This window comes from Rattus norvegicus, chromosome 6 (genome assembly GCF_036323735.1).
Source record: "Rattus norvegicus strain BN/NHsdMcwi chromosome 6, GRCr8, whole genome shotgun sequence".
NCBI classification, from domain to species: Eukaryota; Metazoa; Chordata; class Mammalia; order Rodentia; family Muridae; genus Rattus; species Rattus norvegicus.
In genome coordinates, this window is record NC_086024.1 from 137539053 (window position 1) to 137555353 (window position 16301).

General features: G+C 57.7%; 1 protein-coding gene across 3 annotated transcripts in view; it reads right to left on the reverse strand.

The window, feature by feature from the left end:
* Akt1 (AKT serine/threonine kinase 1) overlaps nt 1-16079 on the reverse strand; it is a 20322-nt gene extending 4243 nt beyond the window's left edge. Inside the window, exons 1-7 of one of the 3 annotated variants that reach the window (XM_039111773.2) lie at nt 15938-16079; nt 13475-13610; nt 4171-4299; nt 1382-1493; nt 951-1098; nt 414-545; nt 268-333 (exon numbers count right to left, since the gene is read on the reverse strand). In XM_039111773.2, the coding sequence (XP_038967701.1) occupies nt 268-333; nt 414-545; nt 951-1098; nt 1382-1493; nt 4171-4299; nt 13475-13520 (633 nt within the window). In that variant the 5' untranslated portion in view covers nt 13521-13610; nt 15938-16079. Of the gene's footprint in view, nt 1-267; nt 334-413; nt 546-950; nt 1099-1381; nt 1494-4170; nt 4300-13474; nt 13611-15643; nt 15786-15937 lie in introns of those variants that run through there. The other 2 variants (XM_063261541.1, NM_033230.3) reach the window with 2 other exon arrangements.
* Between the last annotated feature and the right edge of the window lie 222 nt (nt 16080-16301).

Consider the following 16301-nt stretch of genomic DNA (forward strand, 5'->3'; position numbering starts at 1 on the left):
AACCTGAGGGGTCTGCCTAGAAGACGGGTCTGAGGACTGAGGGCACGGAGAGTGGGGCAACTCAAGGCCTCAGCAGAGTGAGAAGACCAGACTCACGCCTCCCTCCTGTGCCCCACAGCGGTGGGTGGGCTTCCAGCCCACTCCGGCATCCCAGCCCCACCACCCCTATCAGTCCATGAAGCCCGTCTGTGTGGGTGCAGAGGCAGGCTGTGGGAGAGACACACTCGTCCCTATCCCACAGGGGTCAGACTGATAGTCACTACTTACTGTAAGGAAGGGATGCCTAGAGTTCTGCAGGACACGGTTCTCAGTAAGCGTGTGGGCAACCTCATCCTGGAATGCAGAAGCCATGAGCACTTGTCCCCCACGTATCCCGTTCCTTCACCCTCCCTCCAACCCTGCACCCCCTGCACCTTGGCAACGATGACCTCCTTCTTGAGGATCTTCATGGCATAGTAGCGACCTGTGGCCTTCTCCTTCACCAGGATCACCTTCCCAAAGGTGCCCTTGCCCAGTAGCTTCAGGTACTCAAACTCGTTCATGGTCTGTGGGTAGCAGAGAGAGCCCAGTTAGGGAGAGCCCTTGCTCACCACAACTAGCCTATGGCAATAAACACCTACACCACCACCTTCGGCTTGATAGTGTCCAGAGTGAACAAGGCTCCTCCCAGTTAGCCAACAGTAAGAGCTAGACACAAGCCACGCCCGCTCTCACATCTGCTGGCCTGTGGGTCAGTGAGAGCACCGGGCCTTGGGAGTCGGTGGACACCTTCACTTTGCTTTCCTTAAGTACTGGGCTCTCGTGCATGCTAGACAAGTACTCTGCCAACTCAGTCAGGTCAAGAGGAGCCAGGGGTCCCAGACCCACACAGGAAGCCAGGCAGGAACACCGGGACCTGCCGGGGCCCTCCACAGCCCTGGTAGCCCAGCAGAAGCGGAGGCCAGACTCACCACACGGTGCTTGGGCTTGGCCAGGGCCACCTCCATCTCCTCAGCACCTGAGTTGTCACTGGGTGAACCTGACCGGAAGTCCATCGTCTCCTCCTCCTGCCGTTTGAGTCCATCAGCCACAGTCTGAATGGCGGTGGTCCACTCTTCCCTGCAGGGGGTCAAGTGAGGCCTTAGGAGCTGTGCCATGGCCTTCACCCTCCAGTTGTCTGGCTGCCTGGTCCTGACGCTGCAGGTAACCACCCAGAACCTGGTCTCCACATTCAAAATAATCAGAAACCTCAAGGTACCTGGGACACGCCATGCCCCACTCACCCCACGAGTCCTCCAGTCTAGTCCTCCAGAATGGACTCAGCAGAGGCTTGCAAACATGGCCCTGAGCAGGGGGCATAGCCCACTGCTCCTGACAGCCTCTCTGCACCCTGCCCACTCACCGCTCCTCAGGCGTTTCCACATGGAAGGTGCGCTCAATGACCGTGGTCCACTGCAGGCAGCGGATGATGAAGGTGTTGGGCCTCGGCCGCTCTGTCTTCATCAGCTGACATTCTGAAGAAGAAGTCAGGGAAGCATCTATCTGCATACATCTGATCCTCCGTGAAACTCTCCTTACAGTCCTTACCAGACAGACCATATCCCCCAGACCTCAATCCTGCCCCAGGAAGGTGCCTCCCATCCTCACTTTAAAAAATGTATTTGCAGGGCTGGGGATTTAGCTCAGTGGTAGAGCACTTGCCTAGCAAGCGCAAGGCCCTGGGTTCAGTCCCCAGCTCCGAAAAAAAGAAAAAGGAAAAAAAAATGTATTTGCCCGGTGTGGAGAACACCTTTAATCCCAGCACGGGTGGGTCTCTATGACTTTGAGGCCAGCCTGGTCTACAGTGCAAGTTCTAGGACAGGGCTATACAGAGAAACCCTGTCTTGAAAAGCAAGCAAGCAAGCAAACAAACAAACAAACACATGTTTATTTCAGGGGCTAAAGAGATGGTTCATTGATTAAAAGCACCAGCTGCTCGTCCAGAAGACCAGAGTTCAATCCCTAGCACCCACGTGGCAACTCATAACCATCTGTAACTCCAGTTCCAGGGATCTGATGCCCTCCTCCTGTCTCCAAGAGAATCATATACACACATACATAAAATAAACAAACACCCTTCTTTACACACAAAATGATAAAATATAAAACATTTTAAAGTGTTCAAGTTTTTTGTTTCTTTGTTTGATATGAAGTCTTGGCCGTGCAGTGCTGGAAAACTGCATGTAGACCAGAAATCTCAAATTATGGCAATCTTCTTGCTTCTGTTCTGCCTCCCAAATGCGGAATTCACGGGTGTTAGCCACCGGCCCTGGCTTTTCCGTTCTCTTCCTATGTAACTTTGACTGGCCTGGAACTCACATGCAGTCTAAGCTGGTCTTGAACTTGAGGTAACCATGCCTCAGGTCCCGAGTGCCAGGATTACAGCATGAGCCACCACACCCAGCCCCATCCCCTCTCCGAGCCCTAATTCCTCTCAAAGAGCAGAGACCCAAGCCCTGCCACAGCTGAGGTGTTCTGCTCTCAAGTGTGAGACTCTGGAAGGAGCTAGTCGGGTTAGGTCAGTTAGCTCTACACCATAACTCCTTCTAAAATTCCTCTTTCCTTCAACTGCTCACCCCTGCTCATGTGGGGCCTCAGGGATGGAGGAGCAGAGACAGCCCACCCACCCCTTCTGGTACAGAAGTATCTTCCTGTTTCCCCATCATCATATAGAGTCTCTGGAAACATTACACAGATATGCAGCACCCAAACCTCACACTGGGAGCACACACAGGAACACGGATACCCAGAGCATGCACACCTGGTGGATACACCTAGAGCACATACACCTTTAAGGGTGGATCACGGGCGGCCCAGGCCCTGCGGGTGTGTGTGCAGCAAGAGGGCTTCCTGGCAAGGCTCTGTAAGGCAGGAGGGACTGAGGGGCCTCCCACATTCCATCGTCTGGGTCCTGGCAATGTGAGGGGCCTCCAGGCTCCAATGAATGAGCAAGGGGCAGTCTGCCAAGCAAGGGGCCAAGAGGGGCTTGAGGCCCAGCCTTGGGAAAGGCCTGTGTCAACATGGGGTGGGGGAGGGGTGGAAAATCACCCTGAGCCTTGTCTCCAGCACATCTGAGACAGCCTGTCAGGCAAGCAGATGAAAACTAGCACCAAGTGAGGGTCTTAACCCCTGCCTCCAGAACCCACCTCGGAGGAAAAGCTTGGACACAGCCCCACCCTGCTTTGTTCCCAGCTAGGCGTAAACCGCCTGTCTCCTGAGGCCCAAGACCTTTTTGAAGGCCAAGCCCTGCCCACTGCCCAGCAGCCCTTTGGCCAGTACATATACCTATGTGTCTGCTCCAGAGAGGCCCCTTTCCTTCCTCCTGCATGAGTAAGTTGGGGTTGCTTTCCTACCTAGCTGTTGAGGCAGTAACCTGTGTTAAGCCCTGAGACTCTGTGGGCAGACCTGGCGACTGGCCAAGTGACTGGAGGTGGGAGCCCCTGGGATCTGAGGCAAGTCAAACAGGGCTACCTGCAGGGCAGGAGCACACCAAGAAGGCTGAGAGGACAGATGCAGACCAAGCTGTGCTAGGCACATACGCTGCACTCCAGACTGCAGCCCGTGGAGGAGCGCAGAGTCTGCAGTCAGTAACTGCTATGGCTCCTGCTTAAAACTGTCAAACTCACCCTTGTCCAGCTCCAGGCAGAACTGGGCTGGGACAATGTGGCACAGAGAACAAGGACTCAGCACCTCAGCCCCAAGCTCTCAGGTAGTTTCAGTGTCCTGGAGCAGGGCTGACTCCCACTGGAACTGCAGCTAAGGGAACCACAAAACCCACAGGGCAAAGGGCATTTGATGGCCTTCCCAGGGAGAATTACAAAGACACCACTGGGATCTCATTCACTCCTAGAATTGGGAGCCTCTCCTCCCGCTATCTACCCAAGAGTTCCCAAGGAATGCCCTTGAGTGGCTTTTAACCCACAGGGACACTGGTCAACCCACCCTCTAGATCAGGTCCAGTCATTACATGCCGGACCCCTGGCCCTGCCAGAGCTGGTCACTCACCAGTCCTAGGGGAGGTGACTCAGGGCCAGCACTGCCCAGCATCTTAGGACCAAGAGGAGGCTCTCCGTAGTTTCTCAGTGGGCGGTTTCAGCCTCCCTGCTGGCCTGCTTAGCCACCCCATCCAGCCCACATGGCTAAGACACTTACGTGCCACTGAGAAGTTGTTGAGTGGGGACTCGCGCTGCTCCACATCCTGAGGCCGTTCCTTGTAGCCAATAAAGGTGCCATCATTCTTGAGGAGGAAGTAGCGTGGCCGCCAGGTTTTAATATATTCCCCTGCAGGGCGTGAGAGACATGAGGAGCTGCGTGTGAACTCTACCGTGAGGACCCAGGCACACTGTACTGTGTGAGGTGGGGAAGGGACCTGGGATGCTTCCACCTTCCCAGAAGGCACTGGGCACAACTAGGAGCATCATCCAGGGCTCTGCCTGTACAGCAGACCCAGGAGGTGCTGCACCTGGAACAGGGGTGCTACGCCCAGCTGAGCCCTGCCCTGGTCACCCAGGTACACGGGAACATTGTTCCCTCCAGTTTTGCAACATCAGCCACACGCAGGCACCACACGCAGGAGTCACAGCAGATGTCCTCTGTGGTCTCCCAGCGACTGTCATTTTTCATACTGACATCCGGAAAAAATGTTTAATTTACATTTTGCCGAGCAAGGAGTCTGAACAACAGGGAACTAACTAATTAGACAACTTCTTCATCTGAGGGGACACTAGGCTGAGGAGAGGAGGGGCAGCCCACAGGGCTGGGGTCCCTGAGCTCTGTCAAGGATAAAGTCTGCCTGCTCCACTGGGCCCTGAACAAGGGCACCAGCAGGGGTTGTCGTGAACGACTGCACCTACCACTAGGTGCTCCTGGGCACCATGGTCTCGGGCACAAGGCAGTCCCCAGTCACACTTCACAGCCCCTGAGAGCTTGACCACCTTTCTGTTTCTACCCTCTCATGGTATGAACCAAATCTATGTGTTCCCTGAGAACGCTTTCCCAGAGTCTATCAGCTCGCACCCCTCCAGGCTCTCAGGACCTGCAGCGGCTCTGGGCATATGGCAGGACTCTACCCATGACCCACCTCCCACCATCTAGCCCCTTCCGATGCCTTTCCAAACAGCAGCCTTGTTCTGTGTGACCCTATACACCCTGTACAAAGAGGGATGAGAGAGAGAGAGATTAAGTGATGGAGGGAGGGAGGCTGTAGGTGAGCCCAGGGAGGAAGTGAATGGAACCACTACCAGGCCAAGACTCCCACTCCAGGGACGAGCAGCTACAAGAGCTAGAGATCTCATCTCTTGTCATCACTGCAGACCTCCTAGGCCTGTCGGCACTGATGCAGACCCCAGCCCTGCGATGCACAGAGGCTACAAAGCAAGAAAGTCCTACTTTTTTTATTTTTTCGGAGCTGGGGACCGAACCCAGGGCCTTGCGCTTCCTAGGCAAGCGCTCTACCACTGAGCTAAATCCCCAAACCCAAGAAAGTCCTACTGACACTTGGCAAGTGACCAAATGTGGCTGGGGCTCCTCCAGGGCATAGGGCTTGTGCAAGTTCATTCTGATTCTCTTCTAGGGCCTGCAGTCTATATGCAACGTCCAGGGCACCTGTAAACCCAGCCCCGCTTCGCTAGCTCCCAGGAGCCCAGCTCTCCTGCGCAGCCACTTCCCACAGCCATTGGGGGCCTCAGAGTAATGGCCAAAGCCAACTCTCTCTCATTAGAAGGGTCTGAGACCTCATAACAAGGACACAGAGAATGGGGTCCCTACCCAGCTCTGTAAAGCCCCATGAACTTCTTGGGTCACCAGCCCTTCTTCTGGCCAGGTGGCACACACCTGCAGGTATTCACATGCCCGGCAGCCCCACGACAGCCCCTCCCTTGGCACAAGGCCTAGAGGGTGCCATGGTAGGCAGGGGCTCTGAGTAATACGGCAGAGCACTGGGGGGTATACAGCCCACCCCCCATCCCGTTCCTTCCCGGGCCACCCGCCGTGTGTGCCCACCCGCCAGCACCAGTCTGGAGCTGTCGGCCCCTGATGGAGTACCTCCCATCTCACCAGCTGCCGCTCCCCGGGACACTAACTGAATACGAGGGCTGATGAGCAATGCACCCGCGCCCCAGAAATCCATCTCGATTTGCCAACTGCTGCCCATCCCACTGTGCCCAATGCAGGCCCCAGCTCTGGCCCCACATGTAGACCGCCAGCCTGACCCTGAATCTCCTATGGGCTCTTAGCCTACATGACCAGCCCCCAGGCCTGGCAGATTCCAGAATGTAGACCTGGAGATACAGACAGGGTGGGACTCACCAGGCAGAGGACAGGGTAAGTGCCCAGCCCCACAAATAACACACAGGAGGCCTAGGTGCCCTTTCTCTCCTGACCACACAGCACACAAAGGCCACATGGCCAAGGAGAGATGTAAAGTGAAGTGACTTCACGAGGTCCTTCCCTTCCACAGGAAAGGGGGCCACAGCTCTGACACACACAGATCTCTTTCTTTCTCTCCTGCCTCAAGGTCTAGCCAGTTGGTCACTGGGGGTACCAGCTGAGCCAGCTGCAGCCTGAGTTCCAGCCTGCATGTTAATGAGTTCAGTCTAGACAGCTCCCAAACCTGGCCCCACTGCAGAAATGGGCCAATAGGATAGACAGATGTAAGAGGTGGCTGCCCTGATCCTCCATGGCTCCAGGGTATCTAGGAATACTCCTGCCTGCCCTGGGGGTCTCCTTCTCGAATACAAACATTGGCAGGCCTCCCTCCTCTGTTTTCACAGTCCAGCAAGGCAAGCCTGAGCCATGCTGGCCTCTGTGGAAGTGCTAGGCTCTGGCCCAGCCAGGCTCTTCTTGGCTCCCTTAACCCCTGTGGATGCTGGATGCCCTGAACTCAGGCGAGTCCAGCAGAGGGAGCACAGCAGCAGGCAGGGCCCTCCACCTGCAGCTGCCTCACCAGGCCCGTGTAACAAACACACGGAAAGATGACAATCGACCTAGGGCTGCCCCCACAATGTGGTTCCCGTATCTCTGGAGGGCAGAAGCCTGACAACAGCTTCTCAGTGAGAAATAAAAACCAGCGGAACAGCAGACACCCAGGGCTAAGTCCAGCCTCACATCACAGTAAACCCAGCCACACATCTGCAAGCCCATCCAGGTCTATGTGGAGATGACAGCCCGCATCCGCTCCTCCGAGGTCCCACTCCACCTTCTAGCAACAAGCCCAGCATCTAGGACGAGGCAAGGACTCCCAGCAACTTTGGGGACCCCTCAGGCCCACCTCCACCTACCCTTGCCAGACCAAGGTCTAGGCCTTGTAGCATCTGTGTGGGTTGGCCTCCAAGTCCCTGCACCAGGGCCTCCTGAAGCTACATCATCACACTAGGAAAGGGGAAGGCTGGGCGCGGCCTTTAATCCCAGCACTCAAGAGGCTGAGGCACTAGTGTCCTCTCATACCAGCCAGGCCCCTGAGCCCTGATCACGGTGAACATTCTCTCCAAGTCCCTGGTTCTTGGGGAAACTGCTGGATAAACACTTTGCCGCAGTGGCAGGCGGCAGCTGGCAAGACGCCAGGCGGCACCGAGCTGTTTCTCCACAGCAAAGTGAGCCCCAGCAGGCCTGGGGAGCAGGCGCCAGCTGACAGCAGCGACCAAACGTCCCCTACCACCAACACATCCATTGCACCGACAGCTGCCGGGCGCCCATTTACTTTCCCCAGCACATTGAGCAAGCAGTTTACTGATGGCAGCCCCTTGGGGCCAAGAGCCCGGTGCTTGCTGCCTTCTGGGCAGTGGTGGTCAGCAGGTGGCAAGGTCATCTCCAAGACCCAGCCTCCCAGGCCCCTATGTAGATCCTCAGTTTCACGTCTCTTGACCCCCAGTGGACTCAGTGACCAAGAGCTGGGCAGAGACAGGGAGTGGAGGGTGTGCTGCACGTGAGCAGGTGAGAGCCCAGGTCTGCTGTTACAGGGTATAGCCCTGGTGCAGCCTTTCTGAGAGGGCTGCTTGTGTGGGTCCCACAGCGTGGGCCTCTCTCACAGCGTGGGCTTGCAGAACACTGGTGCTCCTCTGGGCCTGGGTGAGCTTTTTGCCACAGCTCACAAACATAAAATCTCACCAGCAAGGAGTAGGATTCACTGTACCCACCAGCCCTCTAGAGAAACTGAGGCTTAGATAGAGGGACACTGGCAGTCACAGATGCAGGAAAGAACCAGAGCTGAGGGACTGCTAGGACACGACCTGCACAGGCAGGCCTCGGCTGAGAAGGGCCAAGATACAGGAACCACCGGACTGCAATGCATCACAAGGTCCCCGCTGCGGGTAGCACACCTCTCCACTTCCACCTCCAGTCCAGTTCCCTGAGCCACAGGGAATACTGGTCCAGACTTTAGTCTACCCGCCCACGTCTTACAGATGCCTACGTCTTCCACAGCACTCCCCACCTCCCTTCCCTGTACCAGAAAGGAAGGCAGGGCCTACAGCCCCACCCTGCTGTACACACAGGGCATCCCCAAGCCTCCCGTGCCACTCAGATCATCCCATTCGGCCTAGCCCCCCAGTTTATGTGCAAGCCACAGGGCCACTGTCCTATGTCTGGCTTTTAGGCTCCCTATACCAGCCCAACCCCTCTGGGCCAATCTACCCCCTACTCCCCACAAGGTGGCTCACAGACCCCACATGCTCCTGTGCTGAGTCCCCAAAAGCTGTACCTTCCCCTTACCCATCCTCCCCTCTACCTCACTGCAACGCAGCCCAAGATGCCCAGATAGATCCTGTAAGATGGCTTAGAGGGTGAAGGCACTTGTCCTCAGGCCTGATGACCCAAGTTCGGTCCCTGGGAACCACATGGTAGAAAAGAACCAACTTACAAGTTGTCCTCAGATACACACGCTGGCTGTAGCACATGAAAGTTCCCCCCTTCCTGCCTCCTGCACGCACACGCGCGCGCACACACACACACACACACACACACACACACACACACACACACTACATACGCTACGTTTAAAACCGAGGCCCAGATAGAGCAGACAGGATGTGCTGGGGAGCAGAGCCAGCTCCAGCCTTGCCTTCACCTTACAGACACCAGAGCCTATGTGGGCCAGCCAGACCCTGACCAAGGACAGGGATGCCTTGTCTAGAACAATGCCTTGGGGGCCACCAACTCCTCACTCCTATGCCAAGAGCCCCAACAAACCAACAATACCGGGAGGACAGGCCTAGTGGCCCTACTTGTATTCCCAGCACTCGAAACGGCTGAAGTCAGAGAACTCGCTTGACTTTAAGACAGTCTAGGCTACGAAGACAGACCTACTTCAAAAGCACAAATAAACGAAAGGGGGAGGGGGTGAGGGCACAGGACATTCAGAGCCAAAGGCACTGAGGCATCTCAGAATGCACGCAGTTACCGCAGACAGGCCACTGGCACTAAGGGGCTCCTGGCTGCTCCTCTGCCCACCAGCCTGGGCTGGAGTCTAGGTCTTGGCTGGGCAGACTCTTCTGGGGAAGTACTAGGTGTGGGTAGATCAGCAGCCATAGTGGGGTGGCTGGGACAACCACAGCTACTGTCACAGGGAGGGCCTAAGGGTTGGTGCTGGCTCTGGGCCTGGCTCGCGTGTGACTGGGCAGAGAGGATTGCCAGAGAAGGACAGAACAGTTCTCCCCACTACCCATGGCACTTCTAGGAACCAGCCTGATGCAAGCTACTCCTAGCAGTCACAGCAGGTCCCAGTTCCGGCCATCCACACAGCACCCCACCCCCCTCCAGGTCTCAGCAGCCCTCTGCACCATGCACTTGGCCACTCTGCAGAGCTGGCAGGGCCAAGAGGCTGCCCCAGAACCAGCAGCTCAGTGGAGTCCCATGTCCACACACTTTTCCTCACCTCCCTGTGACCTCCATGCGGCTCAGGCCCACTGGGGCCACTCTGTGCAGAGGATGGTCATCAGGAAGCACAGGGGAGTGCTGCCCACTCTGCAGTCACCAGGCTGGGCCAGCACTGACCCTCACAGCCCAGTGGGAGGCCACCCAGCTTCCTCTTTTGTTGTTTGTTTTCAAGGGAGAACTCAACACACTCACAAAACAGGAAACTCAGTCACACCAGCCAAGACTCAGCCACAGCCACACACTGCAGTGCGCTGGCCCTTCCATGGCTGGGCCCAGGGCATTCAGTTGCCACCTCTGTCCAGTTCTCCAGGAGTGCCACATGCTTACCTCACCTCTCTTTCAGGCTCAGGACACACGCACACACACACACACACACACACACACACACACACACAGCACCACTCCTGTCCTGAGATGTTGACCTGTCCGCTAGGCTCAGGACCCTTGACCCTCCCCAGAGAGATCATGAGCTCAGCATTCACGGATCCACACTCAAAGCCAGAGAGCCCCAAACTGCTTCCACCTGCCAGGTGCTGACCCAGTGAGAACCGCTAGGCTCCTCCTACCCTGCTGGGCCCCTTGTCTGCTGAGTAAACCCACGAGGAGGCCCTGCAATTGGTATATGCTACCTACTCCCAGTGCAAGCCCTTCTTTCACCTTCAGTGCCTCTGCTCCTGACCCACCGGGTCTAGGCACCTGCTGGGAGTTGGGAGACACAGACAATGGCTAACCTGGCCAAGAGGATGAAGAGAAGACTCCCTGGCTACAGTCGCTGCCAGGGCAGCTCTCACACATACGGCCCAGCAAGCATCAGGGATTTGAGGGAAGAACCCAAAAGAGTAACACTGATAGGGCTGTGGCCTCAGCACCCAGCTCATTTGCAATCTACTGGCTGAAATCAGAGGTCACGGACAAGTTCAGCCACACCTGCGACTTAACCCCAGGCTGGCTGTTAAGACATGGTCCATCAACCCCAACCTCTACATCTGGGGATCTATGACCAGCACTGAGCCATGACCTGTCCACTCCCCTGGGTGAGTCTACTGCCCTCATTGTCCACCCCTCTGCTCATCAGACCAGCCACCTCTCATCTCTAGGAGCTCAAGCCCAGGCTCCTATAGGTCTATGCGGTTGGATGCATAGGGAGGTGAACACCCAGCCACAGATCGATGCACAACTAGAATGTCTACTCTAGCACTGGGCACTTGGCTGGCCCAGAGCACAAATATCACTCCTGGGAAGTGGCTTGGAACACTTCCTGAGGAGTGGGCACCTAACTGCCAAGGAGCAGGAGAACCTAGACCTGGGGTCTCTATAGCCATGGAGTGAGGAGGAAGAGGAACATCCTCTCTTCCTTGCCCAAATAGCCCTGAAGGCATGGTCAGCCCACGGCGAGCTTGGGATACAGCCAAGAACCAATGTGCTGCAAGCCTCTGGCTGGACATAGGAGACCTAGCAAAGACGGGTTCCGTTCCCAGTCAGCAGTGCTATAACCTACAAAAGCAACAAAGAGGGAGGCACACGAGGGGTGTCCAGGTGTCTGAGGGACCATGGGACACTGAGGGACAATTGCAACAGCCTTCCCTCCCTGCCTACCCCAGCCAGTAAGTCAGAGTAATCTCAGGTTAGAAGGCTAACATGGCAACCCAAGACAGGGAGAGGGCTAGAAGCCCAAACTAATGATGCACCCATGAGTTGGAGCCCCCATCATACAGGGCTGGGGGTGTTCGACAGAGAAAGGAGGATCACCCAAACAGCCTTTCTCAGCAAGCAGCAGGTCAAGCTTGGGTCTTGGTTGGGCCAGACCTGGGCAGAATAGGAGGACCCAGCCCAGAACACAGCACATAGATACCACTGCCCACAGCAGATCCCTGACCACCTAGGCTGGAGCCGGAGGAGGATGAGAGACCATAAGAACAGCATCTCTTCTAGCCTGAGGCTGGGAAGATCCCACCCCAGAGACAGGCGGCCCTTGTCCCCTCCACGGGGCAGGCAGGCATTGTGTCCAGCTGGTCATCCCACAGATCACACACACTCTCACAACTTTACCTGCCACCATTTCCAAGGCATAAATGAGGAAATCAAGGCCTAAGGAACTCAAGGACCTTCTCCTGGAGAGGGACAATGACGGAGCTGCCAAACTAGGTTCAAACACAGCCTCTGCCACAGGGGCTAATGTCCTGGGCTACCTGGCCCCTTCATAAAACTCAGCCATAAGGAGCAGGACACCCCCTAGGCCTCAGAAGGGTTCCTATACCGGGGAGACGTCCTGGTGACTTGGGGCTCAGCAATCTCCAGGTTGCCCTAACTCTGACCCTAACTCTGACAGCCACACAATACACATTTGTATAAGCTGTGAGGCCCAGGGTGGGGGAGAAGAGGGAGCCAAATAGGATGAGCCCCATTTCCAATGGCGACAGAGAGGTGAGGCAGACAGCAGAGCCTGACCCAGGGATCTAAGCTCAGGAGGCAGAACTCCGTGGGCCAGGGCTGGAGGCACTGGAGAGCAGATAAGAAGGCAGGTGGGGGCAGGACACAATGGAGCCACACAGAGAGCCCAAGTCACAGCCTCCTGGCTGAGCCCACCGCAGAATCTTCCCTGCAGCTGTGGGATGGGGGACCTCTTGGCATACTTGACCACATCTTTTCCACCCCTGCCTGAGCCCTCCCTGGTCCCAACCATCTCCCCCGCCTCCCTTAGCTCCTGCAGCCCCAGCCCTGCTCTGCCCCATGTCCTAACACCGACTTTTGTTCCCACCTCCCATCTTCTGTGTCTGGGTCCTCCTCCTGCCACCCTAAAGTACAATTCCCTCTATAGAGAGCCAGGAAGAAGAGTGGGAGGAGAGGCTGGAACTGACAAGGATCACCCTAGGCCTTCCGGAGGGAACAGGTCTACAGGAAGAGGAAGTCAGAAGGGGGTGAGATGCCTGCCCTGGGGCAAGAGCAAGTGACTGGGCCTGGGGAACTGGCTGGAGGAAGAATGGTGGGCAAGCTGGAAGGTGAGGGGGCCCTGGGCTTAAGCTGGTCTCAGTCGGTTTTTCACTTCTAATGCCAGCATGCCCCTGTGGGCCTTAGCTGATGAGGAGCCCCCTGACTTCAGGAATCCAGGCCTGAGGTGGGCAAAGAGCCAAGCCGAGCAGCCCTGCCCTGCCTGCCCTCAGGAGCCCTTGGGCTGTGCCCAGGCCACCAGCCTGCCAGCCCTGAAACAGCAGCCACGTCCTTGCTGCCTTCCAGGAAAGCTAGGAGTGAGGAGGCTGCAGCAGCTGGCCCCACCCCCAAGCCGCTCACAGCAAGCCCTGCACAGGGCCTCAGCCTCTGGCCAAGAGGCCCCAGGAGGAGGCCATGACCTCCATACTATGGGAAAAGCTGGGCCTGCACACTCCTGAAGCAGGCCTAGAGCCCCACGATAGGGAGGCGCCCCTCCTGTCCGGCAGGCCTAGACACAGCAAACACTCTTTGACAGGGCTACAACACTGCCTGCTGGGCCAGTACACACCCTCCACCCCACCCCCACCCCCTGGGTCCACATTTAAAAGCTGGGCAGACCCAGGCCCAGCTCCGCTCCTCCTGCAGAGCACAGACTGACCTCGTTTGTGCAGCCAGCCCTCCTTCACAATGGCTACGTCGTTCATGGTATCCGTGGCCCCCACACACCGGGGTAACCCAGGGATGCTCAGAGTCTCTTCTCAGCAGACTGAGCCCAGCCGGCCTGGCCGCAGCGTCTAGAAGAAGCCAAGAAAGCATGTGAGGCAGGGTCCCGCTTGGGGTCCACTTTCGTGAACCCCAGAGGATCTGCAATTACCCATGTCCTCTCATGTGATCTACCTGTCTCTGGTTCTCTGGTTCCCAAGTTCCCTCCTCACCCTTATTCTCTGCCAGCCTGCCTGACCTCTCTCTCTGAAGGTTGCCATATAAGTAAGACGTTCCTGCAGTAGAGGCTACACCCAGATCTAGGTACTCTGGGGCGCAAGGCTGTGGCCAACCCCCACCTCCCTGGCCTCTGTTGGAACACTCATTTCCAGAAGGCTTTTCTGTTAGGCAGCTTGCTCAGTTTGCTACCCCAGCAAACAGGCTGCCTCCTCCAGGCAGCCCTGACTGCTTCTGCTCTGCCTCGCACTAGTGAGAGGTGTTTATCACCCATTCTCGCCACCCCCTACAGTCTAGGAGGCCTAATGCAGGTCACAGGGTTCCTGCGGCTCAAGTTAGGAACATAGGAATGCAAACACTGGGAGGCACAGGTAAGAGTGGGGAATGGTATAAATCAGAGCCCAAAGTCCTTCAGGACAATACTAAATAAAAATACTCCTCAGGCAGAACCCCTGCCTCTGAAGCTGTCTCGTTCACTTGGCGAGTATATACTAGGCATCTATGGGTCTGTGGAGCCTTCCTTCATTCTATGCTTGGGACAAAGAGACTTTTAGACAGCTTGCCGGTAAGGAGCACTCAGAGTGAGGTGGTTACGGCCCACAATTACAGTATTCAGGAGCCCACAAACAGGGCAGGTAACATACAAGACGAAGGGTACTGCAGTGGCCAACCAGCTAGCCTGTGCAAAGCAAAGTTTGCCAGCTTGTCTTGCAAAGACCCCCCCCCCAAACCCCCATTGCTTCTCTGCTGTAAGTTCGCCTGGGTATCCTTTGGACATTTTGGGAATGTGCATTGGGAAACCCCTTGACCAGCAAGCCTGTGCAGCCCCTCCACCTGGTTCATGTAGACAGGCCCAGGAAAAGACTGGAAGACCACTGTGGAACAGATTCCCAACTAGTGTCTATTACAGCCGACTGACAACCCCCTGTGTCTCTTCTCCCTAGCCCAGAAGGCATAATCTGGCACCCAGAGTCACTGCCACTTTGCTTTGTCTGAAGCTAAATGTGGAACAAAAGGAAGGCCCGCTGCTATGTGTCAAATGCCAAATGCCAGAGTAGGAAAGACCACACCTGGCCCCAGGAAAGAGCCCTTCCCTCAGCAAGCAGGTGGCAACTGAAAGCCAGAATGAAAAAGATAAGTCAAGAAGAAATCCCAGCTCAGTGGCTGTCAGGGTGGGTGTGGCCTGGAGGCAGAGGGTTGTACTGCAAGATCTCTCTGTGGATGTCCCCTACCCCCACCCAGCCCCAAGGTCTTCTGATGACAGTCAGCTGTCCAGAGCCATGTAAAAATAAATTCATACACACGGAGTGAGGAAACACAGTAATGTTAACGCCAATGCCCACATCCAGCAGCCCTGAGCATGGGACACTCTTCCCACCATGCCTGTGGAGGACCTTCCTAAGAACAAATGGTTGCTATTGTTAAGTCTTAAGAGTCAGCCCCTCTGGGACACTGGCCCGTGAGCCACACGCCCAGCTGGGGCCCCACCAAGGCGACTCGCCCTTCACTTTAGTGATGGCTCTAAGCAGTCAAGGCTGGCCACCTGGAGCAAGACCAGGGGCCTGGGGGAGGAGGAGTTTGGCCACATAGCAGAGGCCCAAGGTTCCACCACCGCCCAACTTAGAAATCAGTCCTCTTTAGACAAATCCATCAGCTCGGCCAGTATCCCGGATCCGGGAGGCCGAGCCCACGCCGTCCTCCAGGCCCCGGCACCTCCAGAAACCACCTAGTCCAGGAAGCAGCTTCCGGGCCCAGGAGGGCTAGCAGTCCTTTGTGGGCTAGCCTGGGCACCGTGCCACCGCGCACAACTTTCTGTCCGTGGGAAATGAGTTCTCCTTCCCAGGGCCCTCCCACCGCACGCAGGCCGCGGGGCGAGCCTTTCTCCTACCCTCGCTGGCCGAGTGCCCGGGCAGCCCCAGGCCCCAGGGCGCACCGGCCCCCACTGCGCACACTAACAGCGCCCCTCTCCCGAGACCTGGCCCCGCGGAGCGGCCACCCAAGGTCACGCAGCGGCCGCCCGCACCCTCGCCGGCGTGGGCCTCCAGAGCGACCAGCGGGGCCCCGCGCGCTCCCCGCCCAGGCCTCCGCTCGGCCACTTCCTGCTCTCGCTCCGAGGCGCGGCGCGGCCGGGAACAAAGCGGGGTGGCCGCGGCCCGGAACAGGGCGCGGCGCGGGCACTCACCGGGCCGCCGCGTGCGGGCGACGGGGCCTAGCCGGGCCGCGGCCTCGGGCGCCCGCCGCTCCGCATCCCGCGGGCGGGCGCTGGGCGGGGCCGGCTGAAGGCAGCGGCGGCCGGGCGCGCGCTGCTGGCCGGGTCTGGGCCGCCGCGGTGCCGGCCGCAGGGCGCTGCTCGGTCCGCTCCGCCTGTCCGGGACTCGCGTGCGCTGCCGCGCTGGGCCGGCCGCCCGCCGCCTCGGTGCTGCCGCCGCCGCCGCCGGCCCGCCTTCTCCCCGCCCCGCGCCCGCGCCGCCCGCCCACATCCGCCTCCGCCGCCCCGGGCGCCCCCGGCGCGGCCCGCGGCCAGGGCGAGGCACCCCGTGAGCGCG